The following is a 22528-nucleotide window of genomic DNA, read 5'->3' as shown; positions in this document are numbered from 1 at the left end:
TCCACCATTTTGCATCTGTGCATCTTTGCCCAGTGATCTGAGCCATTCCCTGCTGCAGGCACTTCATAACTACCTAGGGCTCAAGGAAGAACAGGATTCACCCATGAGCATCTTGTGACTAAAGGCAAACTGCCCCTCAGACAGGTCAGGTCACCTTCTTAGCACCTTAAAGAGAGCAGCCCAAAGCTGCAGACCACCTGCCAGGCCTCTGTGGAGTCACAGACTGAGCAGATGGCCTGCCAGGTAATGCCCCTGTGACCTGGGACTGAGTTAACTTTTGCATACCTTTCTCTCCCTGTCTCCAATTCTCCCTATTCAACCTGGGGCCAATGTCTATACCCTGAAGACTGCTGAAGATGTACTGAAGTGCTATCTTCCCATGGCTGCCCTTCACCATGTTTCTTTATTTAGCATATGGGAATGAGTGGCCAGACCTAATATGGGACTCCTGAAATTTGGGCCTGGGGTCTAAAAATGAGTTTCACGCAGTCCTCTCTCCTTCAGTATGGCTTCTCCTGCCCTCATAATTGCCTGGGATCCACAAACTGGTAATAGTTGTGGTGAGACTCGAAGACACAAATTAGTTCTGAAGAGCAAGTCTGGTTCCCAGAGACTTGAAGACTCTCTTACCAGGGCCCCCAGCCCCTGCAAACTCAGCCCAGTGGGGAGTGTGGGATCTGTAGCACAAATTAACTCTGCATGGTGCTGAGAAGCTGACCAAGTTTTCCCTCAACCTGCTGCCTGGTCCCTTGGGGTTGGGGGGGGGGGGCTTGGATGGCTTATAGAACTTCCAGGTTCTATAAAGAGCAGCATAGAAGATAGGAGGTCATGGGGTGAGCCAGCAGAAGCTGGTCTATTTGAAAATGGTTCCACTAGTGCGTTAAATGGAAAAGCTAGAGCCCTGGGGTTGTCTTGGGGAATTATTATAAAGCACCGCTGGGTGAACTAAGCGCTCAGGCTTCGGGCTGGATCTGCGTGTTATACAATATCCATCCTTTTTTCTATCCCTCAAGTCAGGTTATCACTGCTCCACTCGACTGATGGAGTTGTCTCTGGGGCTTACTGTGCCCTGCAGGACCGGGTCGCTGACAATCACGATGGATCTTCAGGCCCAGTGCTGCTGAGGTAGTGCAAGTGGAAAATCCACCTGGCGCGCTGAGGGGCTCTGCCCCCCATCACTTACCTGTGCTACTGTCAAAATGGAGCATCTTGTGAATAAGAAGAATGGGGGAACCTCTTCAACCCAGCTCCTGCTGACATTTATTTTTAACAACGCTATCAATTATTCAATTTCTGGGATGCTAATGGATGGTTGGGCTTTGGAAGCCAATCAAAGATAGTTCCATCCGTTCAGAAGCCCTGATTTACACCTGCAGGGTACGCAGGAGTGCTGGGCCTGTGTTACCGGCACATGATGTAAGTGGGGGTCTCCCTTTAGGGGCCTGTGTGCCTGCCTCACAGGAGAACCCAGATTGCTTTAGAGGGCCCAGGGCTGCTCACCGTCCTGCAGAGTGGTGACCGCTTCTGTCTCTGAACTGAAGTCACTGTCCCCAATGTCGTTGGTGGCTTTCAAGCGCAGCTTGTAGGAGGTGAAGGGCCTCAGCCTGTAGCGCAAGAAGTCCTATAACTACAGGGGAACTGCCACCCTTCCCAGCCCGGGGGTGCTGCTCTAGGGAAAGCCCAGAGGAGGGGTGGATGTCTTCCCTCCCCTCCCCTCCTAGCTGGGCTCTGGTGAGAGTTGAGACAGGGCTGCAATGACAGACAGGGCCTTTAAGGAAACTTGGGTCTGTGTGGAGGAACAGCTGCAAACACCCTGGTCTTTCTTCATGCCCAACAAGAAGGTTCTGGCCATGATGCCCCACAGCTTCTGTGATGGGAGATCTTCCTGCTTAGAGTCTCTGCTCTCTGAGGGCTTTCTCAGGACTAACTAACAGATCAGCATTCCATGGATCAATCCAGAGCAAATGGAGTGTCTGCCTCCTGTGTTCTCCTCCCTAGGAGCTGCCCACTGGACTGGCCCAGGTCACTGCCCTGTGCAGGCCCATAGTAAGCCCAACCCCATCTAGCCTGCAGGAGAGTGTGCAGGCCAGAGTCATTGTTGTGCCCATTCAAGCATGAGAAAACAGAGGCCCTATCAGGGGTACTTCCCTCGTCCACTGCCCGAAAGTAGTGTGTGGCATGGGGTGGTCTGGGGTAGGCAGGGGGAAAGCCTGTCTAGAAACAACGTCTGCACATCGCTTCACACAATAAGACTGTGTCCATGCCATCTATGTCAGCTTACAAAAGGGCAACTTAAAAGTTGCTTTCACTGGCCTTGTGACTGAACTAAACGCTGGAGGCTCAGCTCATAGCCCCATTTTGCATCTGTGCTTGGTGATCTGAGCCATTCCCTGCTGCTGTCACTTCAGAACCATGGCGGGCTCCAGGAACAGGATCCACAGAGAAGCATGTTGTGGTGGAAGCCAGCTGCCACTCAGACAGACAGCATCACTTTCTTAGCATCTTGAAGAGAACAGTCTACCTGCCAGGGCTCCAGTGTCACAGGCTGACCTGATGGCCATCCCACCCCTGACTGTTGTAATTATGTACACCGTTCTCACCCGTCACCTTTTTCCTTATCTAATCAGAGGCCACTGTCTGTGCCTTTGTAGATGGCTGAAGATGTACTGAAGTGCTGTCTTCAAATGGCTGCCATGACATAAATCTCCTTTTTCTGCCCTTTACCATGTCTATTTGGTGATCTGGGGAGAGTGGCTAGGCTTAGTGTGGGTCTAAAAACCTGGCTTCCAACGATCCCTAGAGAAATGCCCCAGTCCCTAAGACTTCAGGGCCACAAACTTCAGGCCCATTTCTACCTTCCCTGACTGTCCTTTCTCCTTCTACTGAGAAGCCCCCCTTCCTCCCACCCCCCGTACCTCTGGGGTCTCCTGAGCCAGCTGTCATGCCATGACTTACACTGGGACTTGGGTCAAACTCTCTGTGCAGGCAACCCCTACCCCTCAGCTGCCCTGACTGGTCAGTGACAAACACCCAGGCGGGCTCAGTATTTGGCTGGATATCTGTGGACATGGCTTGCTGGTGAGCAGCTCTGTGCTAGGCCATCGCTGACCATCACATCCCTCTCCCAGGGGGAGATTCAGGGTAATTCCAGATGCCAGAGTCCCAGGCCTCTTAGCCCGTACTGAGTTGTCCTTGCTCCTCATATAACAGGTGGTTTTGCTAAAAAGCACTGGCTCCTTACTTGGGCCTATGAATAAACAAAAAGCAGGGGGAAAGTGTGGCACATTTGCCTTGGTTTTGTAGCTGTCTCTGCGCTGAGCCATTCTCTGTGCAGAGGCTCTGCCGTCACCTTGGCACCCAGAAAGGATAGATCTGAGAACAACACACTTGCAGGGAGGAAGGGAGGGGCTGAACCTAAAAACCGGACCAGTAGAAATCCTCCTCAGGACAAGACCACAGTCGGGCAATAATGACTTGTCTATCCCACCACTGACAACAGCCGTAATGACTTTTCTGGAAGCCTTCCCCAGAGAAGGGCTGATGCAGGAACACACCAGTGAGCAGGACTGTCTAATACGAATGCACTCACCTTTCCTCCCCCACCCTCAATTCTTTGTCTACTGAAACCTAAAGCTCATGTCTCGAAGATGACTGGAGATTGGGCTGAAAAATGTTTCCTCTGCCTCTCTTTGGGGTGTGTCTTGGCCACCTGATAGCTCTAATAGTTTTAATAGGATTTGGCAGATAGGGGTGAGTAGCCAGACTTGATATGTGGAAGCCCAGGAATCTGGGCTGGGTCCTCCCACAGAATCCCATGGGAGCCCTGATGCTGAAGGAGCCCCACGAGGGCAGAGCCTCAGGAGGGCAGAGCCCCATGCCGCCCACCCCGTCAACAGCAGCCCCGCTGCTGACCGCCTGACACTGCCGAGCCGGGAAATCCATCTTCTCAAGAAAGGATTCTGCTTTTCAGGAAATCCGTACCATTTTTTGGAAACCATGATCAGAAAATCTTCACCCCTGCTCTGGCACACTATCTTAATTAAGACAGATGACAGTGTTTCTCCACAAGCTTCAAGCACTCAGCTTAGATAGGCCTGGCTTCAGCCCAGAGGCAGGGACAGCCATCACCAGGAGCCTGGCTGGCTTAATCCAGCTTAATGGAGACGTTGCTGAAGTCCTACCAGCGAGAATAATCTCTGTGGCAGGTTTCTGGGATCAGCCATTGTTTAGTTCAATCAGACACGTTCACTCTTCCTGTGTCCCCTGAGCCACTGTGGCATGACTTTGTGATAAAGGTGTGCTGGTCCCCGGTGACTTCCTAAGCCTTGCCCACTGGCTGCCTGCCTCCGCATGGCTGGCTGCTTCTCTTTCTCGTGTGTGGGAGGTGGTCTGCAGGAAGGTAGACTGTGAAGTCAAACAGCACCCCCTCTTCTAGCTCCCAGCCCATCTTGGATAGAACACTGGGCCCTGGCTTCTTCATCTGGGCAGCCCCTTAGGAGGCTCTGGCCTGGAGGAAGTGCTCCTTTAACTCTAGCTGCCATAGTTGTCATTGTCAGCCATTGTCAGCATAAATCTAAGTGACCTCATGCTCTGTTCATTTAACTTCCCTCTCTCCATCCCTCCTTCTCTCCCCTTCTCTTCCTCCTTTTCTTTTGTCCTCTCTCTCTCCTTCCCTCCCCCCATCCCTCCCCCCTCTCTGTGATACTCAGAAGTGAGCTCAGGTGCAAGGCCCTGAGCTAAGTGCTATGACATTTGAGGCATTCCACCAGCCCTTTCTGCTTTCGCTATTTTCCCTATACAGTCTTCTGTTTTCTTCTAGGGTCCACCTCAGACTGTGCTCATCTTATGTATGCCTCCAGCAATTGGTATTACAGGTGTGAACCCTAGCACATGGCCCCGTAATTGTTTTATGGATGCCTTACAAGACTCAGTAACAGTGAGAATGAGCAACAAGCCTGCCTTGTTTATTGCTGTAGCCCCAGATAAGAAATGCAAATGAAACATCAGTGAGATTCCATCTCACCCCAATCAGAGTGGCTTTCATCAAGAAAACAAACAACAAATGCTGGTGAGGATGTGGAGGCCCAGGGGAAGGAGACCCTGACACAATGTTGACGGGAATGGAAATTAGTGCAGCCACTAATTTCAGTATGGATGTTCCTTAAAACAAAACAAACAAACAAAACTAAAAATAGAACTACCTACTATATGATTCTGCTACACCATCCTGGCCATAAATCCTAAAGAACGAAAGTCAGCAGACAATAGAGCCATTTGCATATCCATGTTGATAGCATCACTGTTCATAAGGACCAAAAAATGGAATCAGCTTAGGTGTCCATCATCAGATAAGGAAAACATGGTCTATCTACACACAGTAGAGTATCAGCCAGAAAGAAGAATGGAATTATGTTATTTGTAGAAAAATGAATGGAACTAGAGATCACGATGTTAAGTGAGATAAAGCAGACTGAGAAAGAAAAATATTTCATGTTCTCTCTCATATGCAGAATCTTGTCCTTAAAAAGAAAAACATGGCTGGGGCTAGTAAATCAATCCTATAGTCCTAGCTACTTAAAAGTCTGAGATCTGAAAATCCAGGTTCAAAGCCAGCCCAGGCAGGAAAGTCCATGAGACTGTTATCTCCAATTAACCACCCGAAAAACAGAAGTGGTGCTATGGCTCAATTGGTAGAGTGCTAGCCTTGAGCAAAGAGCTCAGGGACAGTGCCCAGGTCCCGAGTTCAAGACCCACAACTGACAAAAACAACAAAAACAAAAATAGGAGACCATGAATGTAAAACAGATGGTTTGGGGGTACTAGTGGGAGGTACTGGGGGGGGATGAATGAAGAGGCCGAAGTACTTCATGCACATGTATGTGCAACATAGAATGAGACCTGTTGAGATTGCTTTAAGGGGGGTAAATGGAGAACTAAGGGGGAGTCATAGAGTAGGGAAAGTTGGCCAGGGTTACAGTAAGCATGTACGGAAATATCACACTGAGACCTCTTTTGTACAGCTAGAATATACTAATAAGAAATGTACAAGCTGAGCATTGGTGGCTCAAGCCTGTAATGCTAGAGACTCAGGAGGCTGAGATCTGAGGATTGTGGTTTGAAGCCAGCCTGAGCAGAAACATCTGTGAGACTCTTACCTCCAACTAACCAGTTTAAAATAGAAAAGGAAGAAAGGAAGAAAGAAAGTGGTAGATTGCTAGCCTTGAGTGGAAAAAACGCTAAGGGATGGCATCTATGCTGTGAGTTCAAGCCCCAGGAAGGGCACACAAGCATGCAGCAGGGGCTCCAGCTTGCCATCACAGCTAGTGGGGGTGGTGTGGGATGTCCCTGTCCCTAACCATCTAAGGTTATGCTGTGTACTCTTTAGAGATGCTCATTCTCTACCTGCCAGCCTGGGTGGTGCAGAGTAGCACCAGCTTGTGAGGGTCAACCGTGAGAAGCAAGGTCAGATGGCCGTGGGAACTTTCCCAGCTGGGGCCAATAGACTGGGTATGCAGGAGAGCAGAAGGCAACTTCCAGTAGCAGGATCACTCACTGCCTTCCCAGAGATGGATGAACTAGGCTGGGAGCCGTGGGGTAGGGGTACGGTCCCTTTGAAGAGGGAATGCTCTCGGCAGGGGGCCAAGCTGGCAATCTGAAAAAGGGGGACTGGCGTTCATTCCCAAGAAAGCAGCAACTTGTGGCCCAGAAGAGATAGTGACCTTACCCTTCACTTGGGCACGGGGCTAATGCAGCAGCTTCCTGCTTCCACTCAAACCATCTCTGCACAATAGACTCGCTGACTCTCCATCCCTCAGCACCCAGCCCACATATCCCTTCCCATCAGGACCCTCATATGCAGGCCAGGGCTTCCAGGATGAGCATCCCTCAGCATACTCCTTCACCCTTTCAAGTCCCTGAGAAGTCTGCTCTCCGCTCATGGTTCCAGGAGAAGCACACACCTCTGCTTGGGAATGGGTCCAGCAGAATTGAGATTCTGACTCTGCCATTGCTCCCCAGGGCAAGTCGTTTAATCTCCATGGATCTCACCTTGTTCATTTATAAAAATGGAGCTCACAGCACTTCCCAGGGCTCTGGAGATGGTTTAACCATCCAGGCTGCCCTTGGAGAGTCTAACAAATCTTGGCACATCTGGAAGGCTTTCTCTATCTCCTCGGCCCCTGGTGCTCTAGGTTTCTCCCATGGAGTCCACTGATGCTGTGGAGGAAGCAACCTCAGGTCCTTTGCACATTCCGTATGCCCCATCTCCCAAATTCCTATTATCCATACTTAGAAATGGCACAGGGTCATGGACATGTTTGAGAACATACCTTGTACCAGAATTCTTCTAAATAGCTATTCAAATTTGGGGCTGAGCTATGCGCCTGAGCAGCTCCATGCACCTTGTCAGGGAGCAAGAAGATGACTTTCCTGATGGTTTCCTAATGGGAACACTGCCTCTCCTCACTGGGTCACGTGGGGTGGGTGCTGCTGTGCCTGGGGCCTGGCCTGCGAACCTCTGTCTGGGCTTCTGTCCTTCTCTAGGTGCTGTTAAGGGAGAGGGCTCCAGAACCCCAGAGAATGACCACACTGTTAATGCTGGGACAAGCTAGCTTGGCCATCCACAGTAGTTTGTGGGCTAGGAGGAGGTGTGTGCAAGTGGCCTGGGCATCTTCTGAGGCACTGCCCACCCTGCAGAGCCCCCACCATGGTGCCATGGGGAGAATGCCACAGGCCCATGTGGCCTCCCAGATGATCAGAGCCTGCTGAGCCAACTAGGTCGGCTCCCTTGCAAAGGAGCTGGGACAAGGTCACCTTGAGACCCACATGAGCCCAGGGTGAAGACTTCTGCTTTGCTCCTCCACTTTAACCCATGCCTGGACAGCTCTGGGGGCGTCTCTCCCTTGCTGCACTCAGGGCTGGGGGCGGGGAGAACACAAAGAGGAGGAGCATCTCTCCAACCTGCAACCAGCCGCCCACCCTTTATCCCTTCTCCTGTTTCAAGTACAGGCCTCTGGGGGGACCAGGATGTTGGAACCCATACATCCAGGCTTAATTTGCTTCTCCCCTCCTTCCCCAGCACCCAGACCTGGGGTGTGCAGACAGCACATGCCTGGAAGGAACTCCTCTCAGGACCCAGGGACACTGGGATCCCAGGTGTGGAGGCACTTAATAGGAACAGGGACACCCCCTCGATGGGCTGGAGAAACTGGGGACTGGGGTACAGATCCTCGGGGCAAGGAGGGTCCAGCTTCCCTCAGTACCTTTCGACAGCGCAGGCCATGGCCTCATGGCTGATGGAGGAGGAGTAGGTCTGCCACTCTCCCCTGGGCAGCTCTCGCACCTGCACGGTGAAGTAGCGGATGGGGGAGGCTCCGTCACTGCCCGGGACCCACTGGAGCCGCAGGCTGCGTGCAGTCACCTCGGCCTGTGGTACCAGCAGCTCTCTGGGGGGTGCTGGCCTCTCTGCAAGGAAAGAGCAGACCAGGCCACGCCACGTGAGACGCTATGTCCTGCAGCTGCTTCCTGCAGTTGGCCCATGAGCTGGCGGCATGGATCGGGCACTGAGGGGTATGGCAGACTAGAGATAGGCCAGACTAGAGACAGCTGCTGGCTCCCACAGCAGAGCCAAACAGATGAACACCAATATGCCATCCTACCACCAGGGTTGGTATCTGGGTGATAGCAAAGCTTGGGATCTTCCAAGCACCCCTACTGTACCCCTTTAATTAATTAATTATTTATTTTGTTGGTCATGGGGCTTGAACTCAGGGCTTGGGTGCTATCCCGCAGCTCTTCAGCTCAAGGCGAGCGCTCTACCACTTGAGTCACAGCACCATTTCCGGTTTTCTAGTGCTTTATTGGAGATAAGAGTCTCATGGACTTTCCTGCTTGGGCTGGCTTTGAACCGTGATCCTAAGATCTCAGCCTCCTGAGTAGCTAGGATTATAGGTGTGAGCCACCGGTGCCCGGCCTGTACCCCTTTATACTCTCTTTGATTTGATGTTTGCTTAGTCTATGAGGATCACTGAATTTTCTTCCTTCTTGCAGGGAACCTGACTCTCAACACACATAATAGGTGTCTCTTCTCTTCTTGGATCTCTTGGGGGGTAGGGACAGGTGTGGGGTGGTGATGCAGGACTCAGGGCTAACCTGTGCCCCGGAGATGTCAACAGAGAAACCTCATGGAGGGAGTGCTGTTGTTTATCATGAGGATTGCTGATTCTGATTAAAATATGTGGTATATAATGAAGTGGTCATTGATGTAGGTTCCACAGTGTGTGGACTTCACAGGGTGTGACTTCACCAGCAGTCCTGGCCTCCTGTGCGCATGCCAGTCACTTGATCTGTCCTGGCCCAGGACTGTTACCAGGACATAGTGGTCAGTGATGGACTGCTGACCAGGGTGGCTGAGCTTACACAGAACTATCAGTAGATATCAGATTTGGGAAGGGAAGCAGGCTTTCCAGTGTGGGCATGGCAATACCTGTGTCTGCTTGTAGGACACCTGCCTTCAGCTTGGCCTCCATGAACTCAGTGCTATGGTTTGGATATGAAGTGCCCCCCGATTGGAAGGCTTGGTTCCCAGAGGGTGGTGCTTTGGGGAAGTCATTTGATCATATGGTTGATAATCACTTTCATGAGTTCACAATGAGTCCACAGCTGAATGAGCAGCTAGGAGGTAGGGCCTGATTGGAGGAAGGAGGCCACAAGGGGCAGCCCTTGAGGGGTAGGTAGACCTTGTCAACAGGCACTTCCTGTTCCCCCTCTACTTCCTGGCTGCCATGAGGTGAGCAGCTCTGCTTCATCATGCCCTCCTGTTGCCACGATGGATTGACATAAGCCACAAAGTAGACCTTTCTTCCTTTATGGTGGTTTTCTTAAGCATTTTGTCACAGCCACAAAAGTCTAACAGATTGGTAGCTTGACATGGGTGACATGGGAGCAGCAGCCCTGTGGAAGTCATTGCTGCTGTCCCTCAGGGACCTGGCCAAGGCAGGGGCTGCCTGGAGGGCCTCTGGAAGGAACCAAGGCAAACAGATGGGGTGGAACAAGGCAATTAAGTGGGAAGAACAAGTAGACCTTGCTGGGACCTTAGGAAGCAGACGAGGAGTCTGGCTTAGTGTGGACCAGCTAGCAAAGCAGGTGAGCAGGTCTCTGGACTGGCAGGAACCTGCTGGTCTTGGGAGGGTCTGTGAGGCATGGCCTCCTACATCAGCAGGGCACAGGTCTGGTGTGGAAACAGTGCAGTTACTTGTTCTGCTCAGCAGAGATGAGTGAGGTCATATGGACCCAGTAGAGCCTGGCAGATGTGGCAGGAGGTGGGGATGAGTGCTTGATCTTTCCCGAGCAGCTTCCTAGTCACCTTGGGGGTGTCAGGGTCCTCATCAACACAAACCCAGAACACTTTTGTGAAAGCTGGGGAAGGGAGTTGAGGCAGAAGTGCCTACCAGGGTGACCAGAGCACCAAGAGGGCTCACACCAGCTTCCTTCCTCACCTCCTTCATTGGATTTAAGGTCAGAATTGTCTTCCAAGTGCCAAGTTTAGTTCTTCACTCATTGCAATGCTCTACACTAGATTAAAAAGATTCTGGCAGTACTGAGTACTGAGGTTTGAACTCAGGGCCCTACACCTGTTAGAGAAGTGCTCTATCACCTGAGCCAGGTCCCTAACTCCTTTTAGATTTTGTTATTTTTCAGGTAGGTTCTTGTATTTTTTGCCCAAGCTGACTTGGGGCCATGATCCTCCTACCTCTGCCTCTGACATAGCTGAGATTATAGGCATGTACCACCATACCCGGCTGTATTCTACAGCTTGTAATAATGTTCCACATTTTGCTTCTGGAGAGTCTTGACAACAACAGGGAGGGCCAGACAGTGGCCCTGGACACCAGAGGCACAGCACACAGAGGGGAAGAAACTGGATCAAAGCAGCACAGCTCCCAACTACCACTCCAAGCATTTCTCACCAGCCTGCTGGAAGCCCTCCTGTCCTAGTTTCCCCTGGGCCTCTGGATGTGGCCATAACCTTGGCACCAGCAGGTCGAGTCAGCAGCTGAGCTGAGGCCTTGCAGTACATTCCAGGGGCTGCTGTGGCAGGTTCCAGGGTGAAGCCCAAGGCCGTGGACAGGAACTAGCAGACAGGAGCCTGCCATACCTTCACTTGGGTCAGCTCCATAGCTATGTTAACTGGCAAATCAGGCGTCAGGCTCTCCCGGCTGGGATGAGAGCAAACCTGTATGCTGAGTGCCAGATCCTGAGCCTGGAGCTGGGCAGGTATTCACAAAGACCACTTACTAGGAAAACACTGACTATGCACCTGTCTACTGGCGACACAGAACTGCACTTAAGAGAGAAGATGCCTGCCTTCTAGGAGCTTCCACTCCCTGAAGATTCTCTGTGCAACACTGGCCCAGTTCCATGACCTCTCTGAGCTGTATTTCAAGCCTTTAAAGCTGGGTGCTCACCTATCTGAGAGGGTAGGCAGATGATTAGAGGTTGTGCTAGATGGGTATGATAGGATAATGCACCTGGTTCCATGTCTGGCTCCTTGGAATCCTTCTGCATCTCTGAAGTGAAGGTCCCATCCTCCTGGTTATCATGTGGACCCCACAAGGGGTCCCACATGCCCCACTATGGTGGCAACCACTCAAGCCGCCCCTCTCCCCCCCCAACCCCCCCGCAGAGGTGGGCCTACCTCTCTTCTCGGTGGTGATGACCGTGGCCTCCAGCGGCTCCCCCCAGCCCTGCCTCGTCTTGGCAGACAGCCTAAAGATGTACGCAGACTCTGGGGCCAGCTCCGTGGCTGTGAACTGTCGCACCGTGGCGCCCACCTCCACGGTGGTAAATGTGTGCGGGCTGCTGCTGGCCAGGCGGTAGGCAATCTGGTATCCTGCAGGTGGGACCCAGGCAGCGATGGAAAGGAGAAGAGAGGCAGGGAGAGGAGAGGAGAGTCTGCTTAGCCATTTGTTCCTTCACTTGACTGCAAACCTGAACTCTTCCCATGCCATAATGACTTGTGGGATTAGAAACCCAAACATGGTCATTTGTTTCTTCTCTGTTTCTAGAGGTGGCTGTGGTAGGAATTGAAAGGGTGGTCACTTCCCATCCATGTTGATGAATGGAACTTGTTTCACTCTTCATCTTTCATCGGAACAGGATGTGAAAAGTTTCATCTCTCCTGAGCACGCTGTATGCTGAGAGAATGCATGGGAACCAGGGCTCCAGGCTGCTTGTGTGTGTGTGTGTGTGTGTGTGTGTGTGTGTGTGTGTGAATCTGCAGTGAACCCTGGCTGTGGCTGCTCTGCACCTCCACCACCCTCCCATGATGAAGCCCCTCCCCTCTGGCAGGTAGGAGAGGGAAGTTCTTTAAAATTTCCCAGCCTGCAGCAGGCAGGAAGGCCAGACTTCCCTTACGCATTCTCCTACTTTTGGCCTTCCCAGGTTGCCTGGGTCCCCCTCCCCCACTCCCCAGAGTATAGATCCCTCCTCACCCAAGACCAAGCTGAGCTCTTCGGAGGCTCCAATTTAAATAATTATCTCCTTCTTGTCAGTCAATTGAGGAGAGGCCAGCTGGCTCTAAATGTCTCTCCTAGTGTCTAGGTTGTGTGTGTGTGTGTGTGTGTGTGTGTGTGTGTGTGTGTGTGTGTACACATATTAGGGCTTGAATTTGGGGCTTGGGCACTGTCCCTTAGCTGTTTTGCTCAAGGATAGATAGCTCTCCATTATTTGATCCACATCTCAGTTTCTGGCTTTTTGCTGGCTAATTGGAGTTAAGAGTCTCATCAACTTTTCCTGCCCAGACTGGCTTAGGTTTGTGATTCTCAGACCTCCAGCCACCTCAGTACCTAGGATTACAGGCTGAACCTATAATCTGGTACCTGGCTTCTTCTAGACTCTTGACAATTAAGGGTTCAAACTCCTCCAGACAGGCAGTCCCATGCCCACCCACCAGCATCTGGAGAGGCCTGGCCAGCGTTCTAGACCCAGCCTGGAACACTGGTGCCAGGCGCTGCCTCTTCTGAGCTCAGAGACCACATGTGGTCCATCTGTTGATTAAAACCAGAACAGATAGGGTGCTGTGACTTCCAACAAAAATTAATGGCAGCCCAACTGTTCTTGGTAAACTGGGCAGACACAGCTGGGAAATGAAATCCAGTAGAGCGGACCTGGTCCAGTGCTGGGCAGCCTGTGAGTGGTAGTAGCCACCTGCAGCAATGGAGAGCCGCGTCCCTCCTGATGGCCTGGCTCATGCCACACAGCTTGTCAGGTGTCCTGGCCGCAGTCAGCGAGGTGCCTTGGCTTCCCTGGCTGTTCCTCATAGCTGGCCCTGAACTCCAGGGTGCCTAATTACACTTGGTGCTATTTCCCTGACCTTGCAGCAAGCCCTCTCCTGTCCCTGGCTCACAGGACGCTGACCTTAGACCCCTGAGTTGCCATCACTGCTGCTCCTGCCCAACTGGCCTTAGGTAAGAAACTGGTAACTTCTGAGTTGCCGACAAAAGACTGTACCTAGCAATGGCCAGCCAGTCCTCCCAGGCTGACCGTTTCTCCGTTCTCCCCAAGCTCAGTTATGATTGCAGGGGGGTCTTTAGTTTGGGGGCCCCAGGATGCAGAGTATTCTGAAATGAGGAAGACAACGTCACCGCAGTAGCTGCTGTGCACCCACTGCATGTGAGAACCCCCCGGCCGTCTTCTGCACCCCTGCCACACAGTGGGAGTGGCCCGAAGTGGCCAAGGAAGTGGGTGTGGGCTTGGAGGGTTGTATGCCTACCCACACCTATCTTCCATCACAGTCTCTTGTTGGCTCTTGCTTGGTCTTGACCCTGCAACCCTGTTCCTCCCAAAAGGTGGGGGGGGGTGGATCCTAACAGAAGCAGTGGTATGTGGAGGCTGTGGCGTCAGAGCAGGCATGGCTGGACGGGAATCGCTCTGTCAACTCCCCATACTGTGATGTGACCCATGGCTGAGTTAAGTGAGATGGGGACCACAGATGACATCACAGACCACTGGGGCCCCAGCTACAGGCACAGCACTCCTCACCTGGCCATTCCAGCCTTCCATGTGATCAAAAAACAGTGACACTAGCTGCTCTCCACTTGCTACCACTGGCAGAGGCCCTCTCCCCAGGAGTCCGGGTATCCTGGAGGTCTCTTCTGGTTATGCTCATAGTTATTATTTCATTCCGAGGCCCCTCAGTTCTCCCACACAGTGTTGCTGCCACGGTGACCCCAAGTTGGGATGGTGACTATCGCTGTAGTAATGGAGGGACACGAGGAGACTTGACCTCCTGGTGTGGCCCCACACCCTGGAGGAGCTGGGTAGAAGGTTTACCCTCCCTCTCCCAGGCTGGAACAACACTCAACTTTGCCAGACAGATTGACTTAGCCACATCGGGCCTGCTCCATCGGGCCTAGCCCAGAGCAGCCGACTCTAGTAACCATAATTGCAGCTACTTGGAGGCAGATGCAGGAGAATCTTAAGTTTGAGGCCAGCCAGTGCCTCTATCTCAAATCATACAAACAGAGGACTGGGTTGTGGCTCAAGTGGAACAGTGACTGCCTAGCCTATGAAAGAAAGGTCCTAAAGAATTTCCCAGGAAGTCTATTATCTTCTAAGGCGTTCCTGCTTCTTGAGGGGAGGCAGGCAGGAAAATGAGTGACTTTAAAGGTCTGCTTACTCGGTCTGCTTCCTGGGCATCTTTCTGGGGGTGATCGAAGGGGGCACAGGAAGAGCCTTAGGAAGGTGCCCCACTCTTCCCTGCAAACCCAGCCACCAGCCTCCTGCCCCGTGACTTGCTTCTCTTATCAGTATCTCTGTGGGTACCTTTGCTTGAATGGATGCAGGTTTTTCCTTCTGAGGCTCTGGAAGGTCTATCGTCATCTGTTTTTGGCCCTTCCAGTTCGTACCCTGAGAGTTAGAGCCATTTACTCAGTGTCGGGCTCCTTCAGACAGTGTCTAATGGCTCCTTCCCAGGAATGCGTCTGGAATGACCAAGTTCCCATCTTCCTTCAACTGCCTTTTCTGTCACACAATTTTGGCTCCTCATATTACTGCTTTGATTTCTCCTCGCATTTGCCTTTATGCATTTAAATACACTCATATTCTCTATTATCTGGGTTTTAAACTCTTGAATTATATCTTTTGGGACTGGCCTACTGCTATATGATGGAAATGGGGGTTCTCTGGGTGCCCTCCTCTGGCTGTCGTGAGTCACGTGATGGTTCTCACGTTGCTATGGTGGGAAGCATGTGCCCTTTATGGTTCAGTTGGGATTGGAGTGCTCTCACACAGGTGAGACAAGACTGGGAACTGGGAGTGTCTGTGCTAGGGCAGGGGACACCTGGAAGTGAGGTTTCTGCTGAGCCCAGCCAGTGTCACACTTCCGTCTGTCCCGCCAGTCCTGCAGAGCTGGCTGTGATTACGCTACTCACTAGAAGACCACACCGCCTCTCAGCTAGCAGGCCAAGCTAATGAAGTATTATTTACTCTGAGGAGCAGAACATGATTACAGATGCAATTTGGTTATCGTTTAATCTTTATTATTTGATCAGGTTTTAAAAAAAATCTCAGCTGAGATTCTCCAGTTGCTAAAGGTAATAATCTGGTGAGGCTCAGATTCTATGGAAAGGCATGTCTTTGTGAATTGCAGGAATGGAGATGAGGTGGGAATTATGGTAGCCAGATCAGACTTCTCCTTTTCTTCTCCTCTCCTTTTCTTTCCTCTTCCTTCCTTCCTTTCTTTTTTTCCTCCAAACTGAGGATGAAACACAGGATGTTCTGCTATTTAGTGATTCCCTCAGTTTTTATTTTATTATTATTACTTTTTGGACAAGGTACTGTTAACTTTGCCTGGGCTGGCTTTGAATTCATGATTTTCTGCTATTCACCTCTTGAGTATCTGAGATTACAGGCATGCATTACTACCTGATTCTCATGGGACTGATTTATTTTTTGGGGGTACTAGGATTTGAACTCTGGCCTTGCAGGCATTCTACCACCTTACTTAGACTCCCCCCCACCCCGCAGCCCTTATAACTTCAGTTATTTTTGGAATAGGATCTCTGCTTGGCCATCCTAGACTGCAGCCCTTCTACTTTATGCTTCTTATGTAGCTGAGATGACAGGTGCATACGTCCCTGCCCACCTAGTGGTTGAGCTGGGGGCTGGGGTGTCAATAATGTTAGTCTAGTCTTGAACCACCATCCTTCTACTCCTTGCCTCCCAAGTAGCTAAGATTATAAGTGTGAGTTACCATGCCTGGCTGGGAACACTTCATTTCTTATGTACAGGGTTTTAAAACTTATTCTCTACATGTGGGGTTTCCATTTTACTCATCTACACAGAATATCAACAATTTTTCCTTAAGCTGAGAGCTAGTGGCTCATGCCTGAAATACCAGTTACTGAGGAGGCCGAGGTATGAGGATCACAGTTCCAGCCTGGGCAGGAAAGTCTGTGAGGTTCTTATCTCCAATAAAGAAAAAAGCCAGTGGGCTGGGAAGGTGACTCAGTGGTAGAGTGCTTGTCTTGCATGCTTGAGGCCCTGGGTCCGATTCCTCAGCACCACATAAGTAGAAAAAAAAAAGCCAGAAGTGGCGCTGTGGCTCAAGTGGTAGAGTGCTAGCCTTGAGCTGAAGAGCTGAGGGACAGTGCCCAGGCCAGAGCTCAGACCCCATGACAGGACCCCCCCCCCAAAAAAAAAAAAAAAAAAAAAAAAGAAAAAAGCCAGAAGTGGTGATATGGCTTAAGTGATAAAGCCCTAGCCTTGCACAAAAGAAGCTCAGGGACAGCACCCAAACCCTGAGTCTAGCATGCATGCTTGTACATACACAGACACAGACACAGACACAGACACACACACACACACACACACACACACATTTTCCCTTCAGAAGCTCATGTTTTAATGGTGGCTTAGCACAGCCAAACTTCTCTATCAGTGGATTTTGCATTCTTTATTCAACAAACTAAAGATCAAAAGTATCCAGAAAAGTTATACTTACTGAACCTATGTAGACTTATTATTCCTTAAAGAAAATAATGTAACAGCCGGGTGTCAGTGGTTCATGCCGGTAATCCTAGCTACTCAGGAGGCTGAGATCTGAGGATCATGGTTCAAAGCCAGCCCAGGCAGGAAAGTCTGTGAGATACTTATCTCCAATAAACCACTAGAAAACTGGAAGTGGTGCTGTGGCTCAAGTGGTAGAGTGCTCGCCTTGAGCTGAATAGCACAGGGACAGTGCCCAAGCCCAGAGTTCAAGCCCCACGACCGACAAAAAAAAAAAAAAAAAAGAAAATAATGTAACAACTATGTACTGAGTATTTTCACCATATTTGACATGCTAAGTCATCAAGAAATGTTCTAAAGAAGACAGGAGGACAGGTACAGGTTTTAGATCATTGTCTTGAGCATGTGCAGGTGTGGGTATCCACAGGGACAGGGCCATCTGTGTGTCTGTCCTTCCTTGCATGTCACCACCAGCATTGGCTGCAGGTCTGCCTTTGACCCCTGACCTCTGGCATGGGAACAGAGAAAGGACAATATCTACTTGGTGTGGCCCTGCGGAAGACTTAGTAGTCAATGCATGGAAATTGCAAGGCACAATGTCATCACTCCTAACCGCAGGAAATCTGGTTATTATTTTCTATTTTCTGATCAGTTTCCACGCTGAGCCAAGGGGACAAAATTCCTCAGCCCCTGGGTTCTGTTTGTACTTTCATCTTAAATAAAGATGCTGTCGTTTTTCATCCGTGCAGGTCTGACGAGCCTAAAGATGAATACTGATCTCTCACTCTGGCACGTTTAAAAGACTTACTTACTGGCTGGATTACATGAGTCTTTCTCCACGCATACCTGGCAAAAGAGGCCGCTGTGTAACCGGCCTGGCATTTTCAGAGAATAATGATAGACGGCAGTCAGAGACAAGAGCGTTTTCATGAAAGAGGCTGCTTAGGTAATTACGGCCACAGCCAGGTGAAACATTAGCGTGCTGGATTTCAGCAGGCAAGGTCAGGGGCCGCGGTGTGTGCGGGGAGAGAATGGATATGCTGAATCAATAAGGAGGCGCAGACTCAGCCAGGGCGAAGCCCTGTTTTTAAGGTGATGGGTGAATTATGATAATACAGACATTCAAAGGAGCAAGGCCACGCAGGAGGGCACATTGATCCGAAGCAGAGATTAAAACATGGAGTGGGAGGCCTGGGCTGCCTTCTGAATCTGCCTGGAAGGTGGAGAGAGCATTGTCTGCCTAGAAAAATGGAGTGGAGAGAGGGCATGGGCTACAAGCATGAAACATGTTCCAGAATCATGCATTGTGTGAGACACAAAGAAGAGCTGCTAAGATGTGGGGACAGCCTGCAAGTCGTGTGTGTGTGTGTGTGTGTGTGTGTGTGTGTGTGTGTGTGTGTGTGTGTGTGTGTGTGTGTGTGTGTGTGTGTGTGTGTGTGTGTGTGTGTGTGTGTGTGTGTGTGTGTGTGTGTGTGTGTGTGTGTAACTTAGCTCTTTGAAACCTGGTGTCCAAGAGCTGGCACAGATGTCTGAGGTGGACAGACCTTCAGAGACACTGATTCAAAGCTATATTCTTACATGGCAACAAAAGAACAACTGTCTGTGAGCTGACCTGATGCTCAGGTCTTCAGAGCAAGGCTACTAGCCAGGACTAGCAATGGTGACCCTGAGAGTCTGATGGAAGGTGGTGACACCTCCACAGTTATCCATGAGGTGGGCAGAGACACAAGCAGCCGAAGATCCTGGGCAGCCTGCAAGCCCTGTTCGATGTGTGCATGGCTGTTAGCGTACAGTGCATCCATATGAAGGTTGGGAGTGGAGGAACATAATGACAATGGGGCCAAATAGGGAGTTTGTAAATGTGAATTACTTCAGCTGAGTGCCTGATTCCCACCAGAGTCCCTTGGCAAAAAGCTCAAGGTGAATGTTAGCCCTAGGTGGGTAGGAAGCCTCCTGATGGGGGTGAGCAGGAGCAGAATATGGGGCATGTGGCCGGGGCAGCTGTGTGGTTCTAAAGGGTGCCTGGCGAACATCCTGGCAAATAGGGAGACACGTTGTCTGCAGGCTCCTCTGTGGGTCTCCCAAAGGAAGGTCTGAAACGCTAAAAAGCTCTCCATAGTAAAATATCTGTGCAAATAAGCAAGTGTTTTTTTCCCTCTCCAGGTGCCTGCTGGTGTTTCATGCTGTTAATCTCCTTTAGAAATGCAAGAACATGTTTGGATATAGATTACAAAAGCGTGAGGCTCAGAGGTGTTTACACACTCAGAGAGGGGGCATTGATTCAAGGTCTCTCTGGATGTAAAGCGAGTCACACAAAGAGATGGTTTTCTTTCCACCCTCTGAACTCCAGCCTGAAGCTTTAGAAATTGTTTCCCCCATCTTTCTTGCAGCTACTGTTTGGTGTGCTGGCTGTAATCATATACAGGTGACAGGTTACCTAGACAACATCTATTACAACCAAATACCATCAGAGCAAAAGAGGCTCGAACTCCTGCTTTTGTGTATTACAGGTAGGTGGATCCGGCACTGGTTTAGCATCTGTTGTGCTCTGGTTGGCTTCCCCAAGTGTTCCAATAGTACCTGTGTCTTAGCTGGGCTTTTGTGGTTTCAAGTAATCTCCAATCCCCTGTTCCCAGAATCCTCTGTCCTAGGGATTTTAGATCAGAATCTGAACATCTTAGCCTACATCAGGGACATTTCTAGGTTTTTCTCCCTCTCCTTGAACCCTCAGCTCCAGTAGACAGGGATGGAGAACAGATCCACACATGTACCGAGGTGTGTGGTGTAAGAGGGAGACAGGATACTGTATGTAGGGACCCTGAGGGACAGGCCTCAAGCCACAGGTGACCAATTACCTGTGTTTCCTCTCAGAAAAGCAAGTGTAGAAGATATCCTAGAGAACAAATGAGATTTTTCTTTTGTTGGTGCTGGTACTAAGGCTTGAACTCAGGGTCTGTGAGGCTTTATTGCAGGTTTTGTACCACAGGTCCACTTTTTTTTTGCTGTTTAATTAGAGATAAGTCTCCTGGACTTTCCTGCCTGTGCTGGCTCTGTGCTGTGGTCCTTATATCTCAGCCTCCTGAGTATCTAAGGTTACAGGTGTGAGGCACTGATGTCTGGCTGCAAATAAGATTTAAAAGTGAGCCCACTCAAGAATGTTGGGAGGAGGCACTGTAAACTTTTAGGAAGTGAAGGAAGGGGTGGTATCATCTAAAAAAAAAAGAAATATACTCATTACCCAACTTAGGAAATGGTAACCCCACTGTATAACACCTTAACAATAATAATAAAATTGTATTTATTTTTTGTCGGTTGTGGGGCCTGAACTCTGGGCCTAGGCACTGTCCCTCAGCTCTTCAGCTCAAGACAAGTGCTTTACCTCTTGAGCCAGAGCACCATTTGTGGCTTTTTCTGCTTGTGTGGTGCTGAGGAATCTAACCCAGGGCCTTATGCATGCAAGGCAAGCACTCTACCACTGAGCGATATTCCCAACCCCTAAAATTGTATTTTTAAAAAGAGATTAAGAGATTAAGGCTGGACTGGGGAGCCAGATGACTCTTTAGGAGCAAAGTGAAGTGTCTGTCAGGTAGAGACGCACATGAAGGGTGTGGCAGAGACTCTGGGCAAGGGAGACACAGTGGTTTAAACTTCCTCACCACAGCTCAGGTAGAAATTTTATTAGAAAAATCCATTCATGGGTTCATGGGGTGTTAATGAATCATCAGGAAAGTGGATCTTGTACCTTGCTTGGTTAGTGCCGAGCCATTTCAGCCATACCATTGCCCGCTTCCCCCAACCCATTTTGCTTTAGTGATTTTTCTTGATAGGGTCTTGAGGGTTTTTTTTGTGGGGGGGGGTCTGGTTGTGGGCCTGGGCGTTGTCCCTCAGCTCTTCAGCTCAAGGCTAGAGCTTGAACCACAGCACCACTTCCGGCTTTTTTCTTTTTGCTTATGTGGTGCTGAGGAATTGAACCCAGGGCCTCAGGCATGCAAGGCAAGCACTCTACCACTGAGCCAACTTCCCAGCCCCAGGGTCTTGAGTATTTTGTCTGAGGCTAACCTTGGACTGTACAGATCCTCCTATCTCTATCTCCTGCATAGCTGGGACATCCTCAGGGTCTCACTAACTTTTGCTCAGGCTAGCCTCAAGCTGGGATTACAAGCATAATAAGCCACTGTGCCTGCCAGAGTAGTGCTGTTGGAAAAACCAGTCTGACCAGGTCTCTTACATGAGTCCTGTCACCATACAATGTCTGTATGGCACTGCGTGACCCTGCAGGGTCCTTGAATACTGCCATTATATGCAGCCCCCTCTATCTCAGACCCCCTGGAACTCAGAGAACCTGGATAAAACTTTTATTCCAATGAAATCTGGTTGTGCTATGTACTTAACTTTCTATAATTCTTTATAATTCATTTTTAAGTCTCATTATTTACTTTTCAGGGTGTCTTTGACATTTGTTTTTCTGATTATAGAAATACTCTGAACTTGGGGAGGAATAAACCATTTTCTCTTTATAAAGTATCTACTAGCCTGTGGCATTTAGTTGTAGCAACAGAAAGCACAGCAAGGAGGCATCTGCATATATCTTACAGGATGAGCACAGGTCCCTGGAAAAAGGAAGAGAGGGGAAAAAAGGAGAGAGAGGGGCAAGGGAGAGAGAGAAGGAGAGCAAGAGCACCTCCCCCAACCATGTTTGCAGGGAAGCCCAAGCAGGGCAATGCCAATCAGAACACTAGGTCACCTTCATGAGAAACTGCAGTTGAAACACACGCTGTGCTCCTCCATGTCACTTGCAGTTCTAGCCAAACCTAATCCCTAAGGTCAAACACAGAGGTTTTGGAGAGGTAGGATGGGTGGAAGACCAGTGAATGGGGTGGAGGACCAGTGGGTATGCAGGACAGCAAAATGGGGACAGGGGACCTGGCTTCTCCTCAGAGAACTCAGATCTATGAACTCCTGGGGCTGCAAGTGACAGGTCAGAATGCAACACGCTGCACCTCTACAGATAGTGTGTGTGCTGTGCATGATGCCTGTGTATCAGGTGTTTAACCCTGCTTGTTCTAGGAAAGGCTGCCACCAGGAGCACTGGGCCTGCCTGAGCCCAGCAAGCCCCTCTGCCCTCTGTGAGGTCTGACTATAGCTTGGGGCCCACAGCTCCTTCTCAGCCAGTGCACCTCTGACCTGCTCACATCACCAGGAGCACATTCTCCAGCCCCCTTGTGCCAGTGACAGCAAGAACTTGTGATTCTAAAGGTCTCCTAATTCACAAATGCTGATAGTTCCATCCGGTGGTTCTGGAAGTCTCATGCAGGAAGGTGGCAGTGAAATGAGCCTTGGGGGTGGGGGTGGAGGCTCTAGGAGCATTCCAGGCCCACTGAACACAGCGAGTGCAAGCTGCATTAAGCACGTACCAGCCCCTTCGTGCTCTCTCTCTCCTTCTCCCTCCCTCTCCTTCCCTCCCTCCCCTCCCCCTCTCTCCCTCCTCTTTCAACAGAGTTGCCATCTCCAAGGGAAAGGT

At 50.4% G+C, this 22528-nt stretch overlaps 1 protein-coding gene across 4 annotated transcripts in view; it reads right to left on the bottom strand.

The window, feature by feature from the left end:
- The window catches only part of Sdk1 (sidekick cell adhesion molecule 1), an 824227-nt gene that overhangs the window by 79851 nt on the left and 721848 nt on the right, over window positions 1-22528 (bottom strand). For all 4 annotated transcript variants that reach the window (XM_070033470.1, XM_070033473.1, XM_070033471.1 and 1 more), the window contains 3 exons: window positions 11696-11890; window positions 8262-8463; window positions 1501-1604 (listed from right to left, as the gene is read on the bottom strand). In XM_070033470.1, the coding sequence (XP_069889571.1) occupies window positions 1501-1604; window positions 8262-8463; window positions 11696-11890 (501 nt within the window). The remainder of the gene's footprint in view (window positions 1-1500; window positions 1605-8261; window positions 8464-11695; window positions 11891-22528) is intronic.

The sequence above is a fragment of the Dipodomys merriami genome, unplaced genomic scaffold (assembly GCF_024711535.1).
Source record: "Dipodomys merriami isolate MVZ:Mamm:240054 unplaced genomic scaffold, mDipMer1.0.p SCAF_22, whole genome shotgun sequence".
NCBI classification, from domain to species: domain Eukaryota; kingdom Metazoa; phylum Chordata; class Mammalia; order Rodentia; family Heteromyidae; genus Dipodomys; species Dipodomys merriami.
This window is presented reverse-complemented; position numbering and strand designations above follow the sequence as displayed.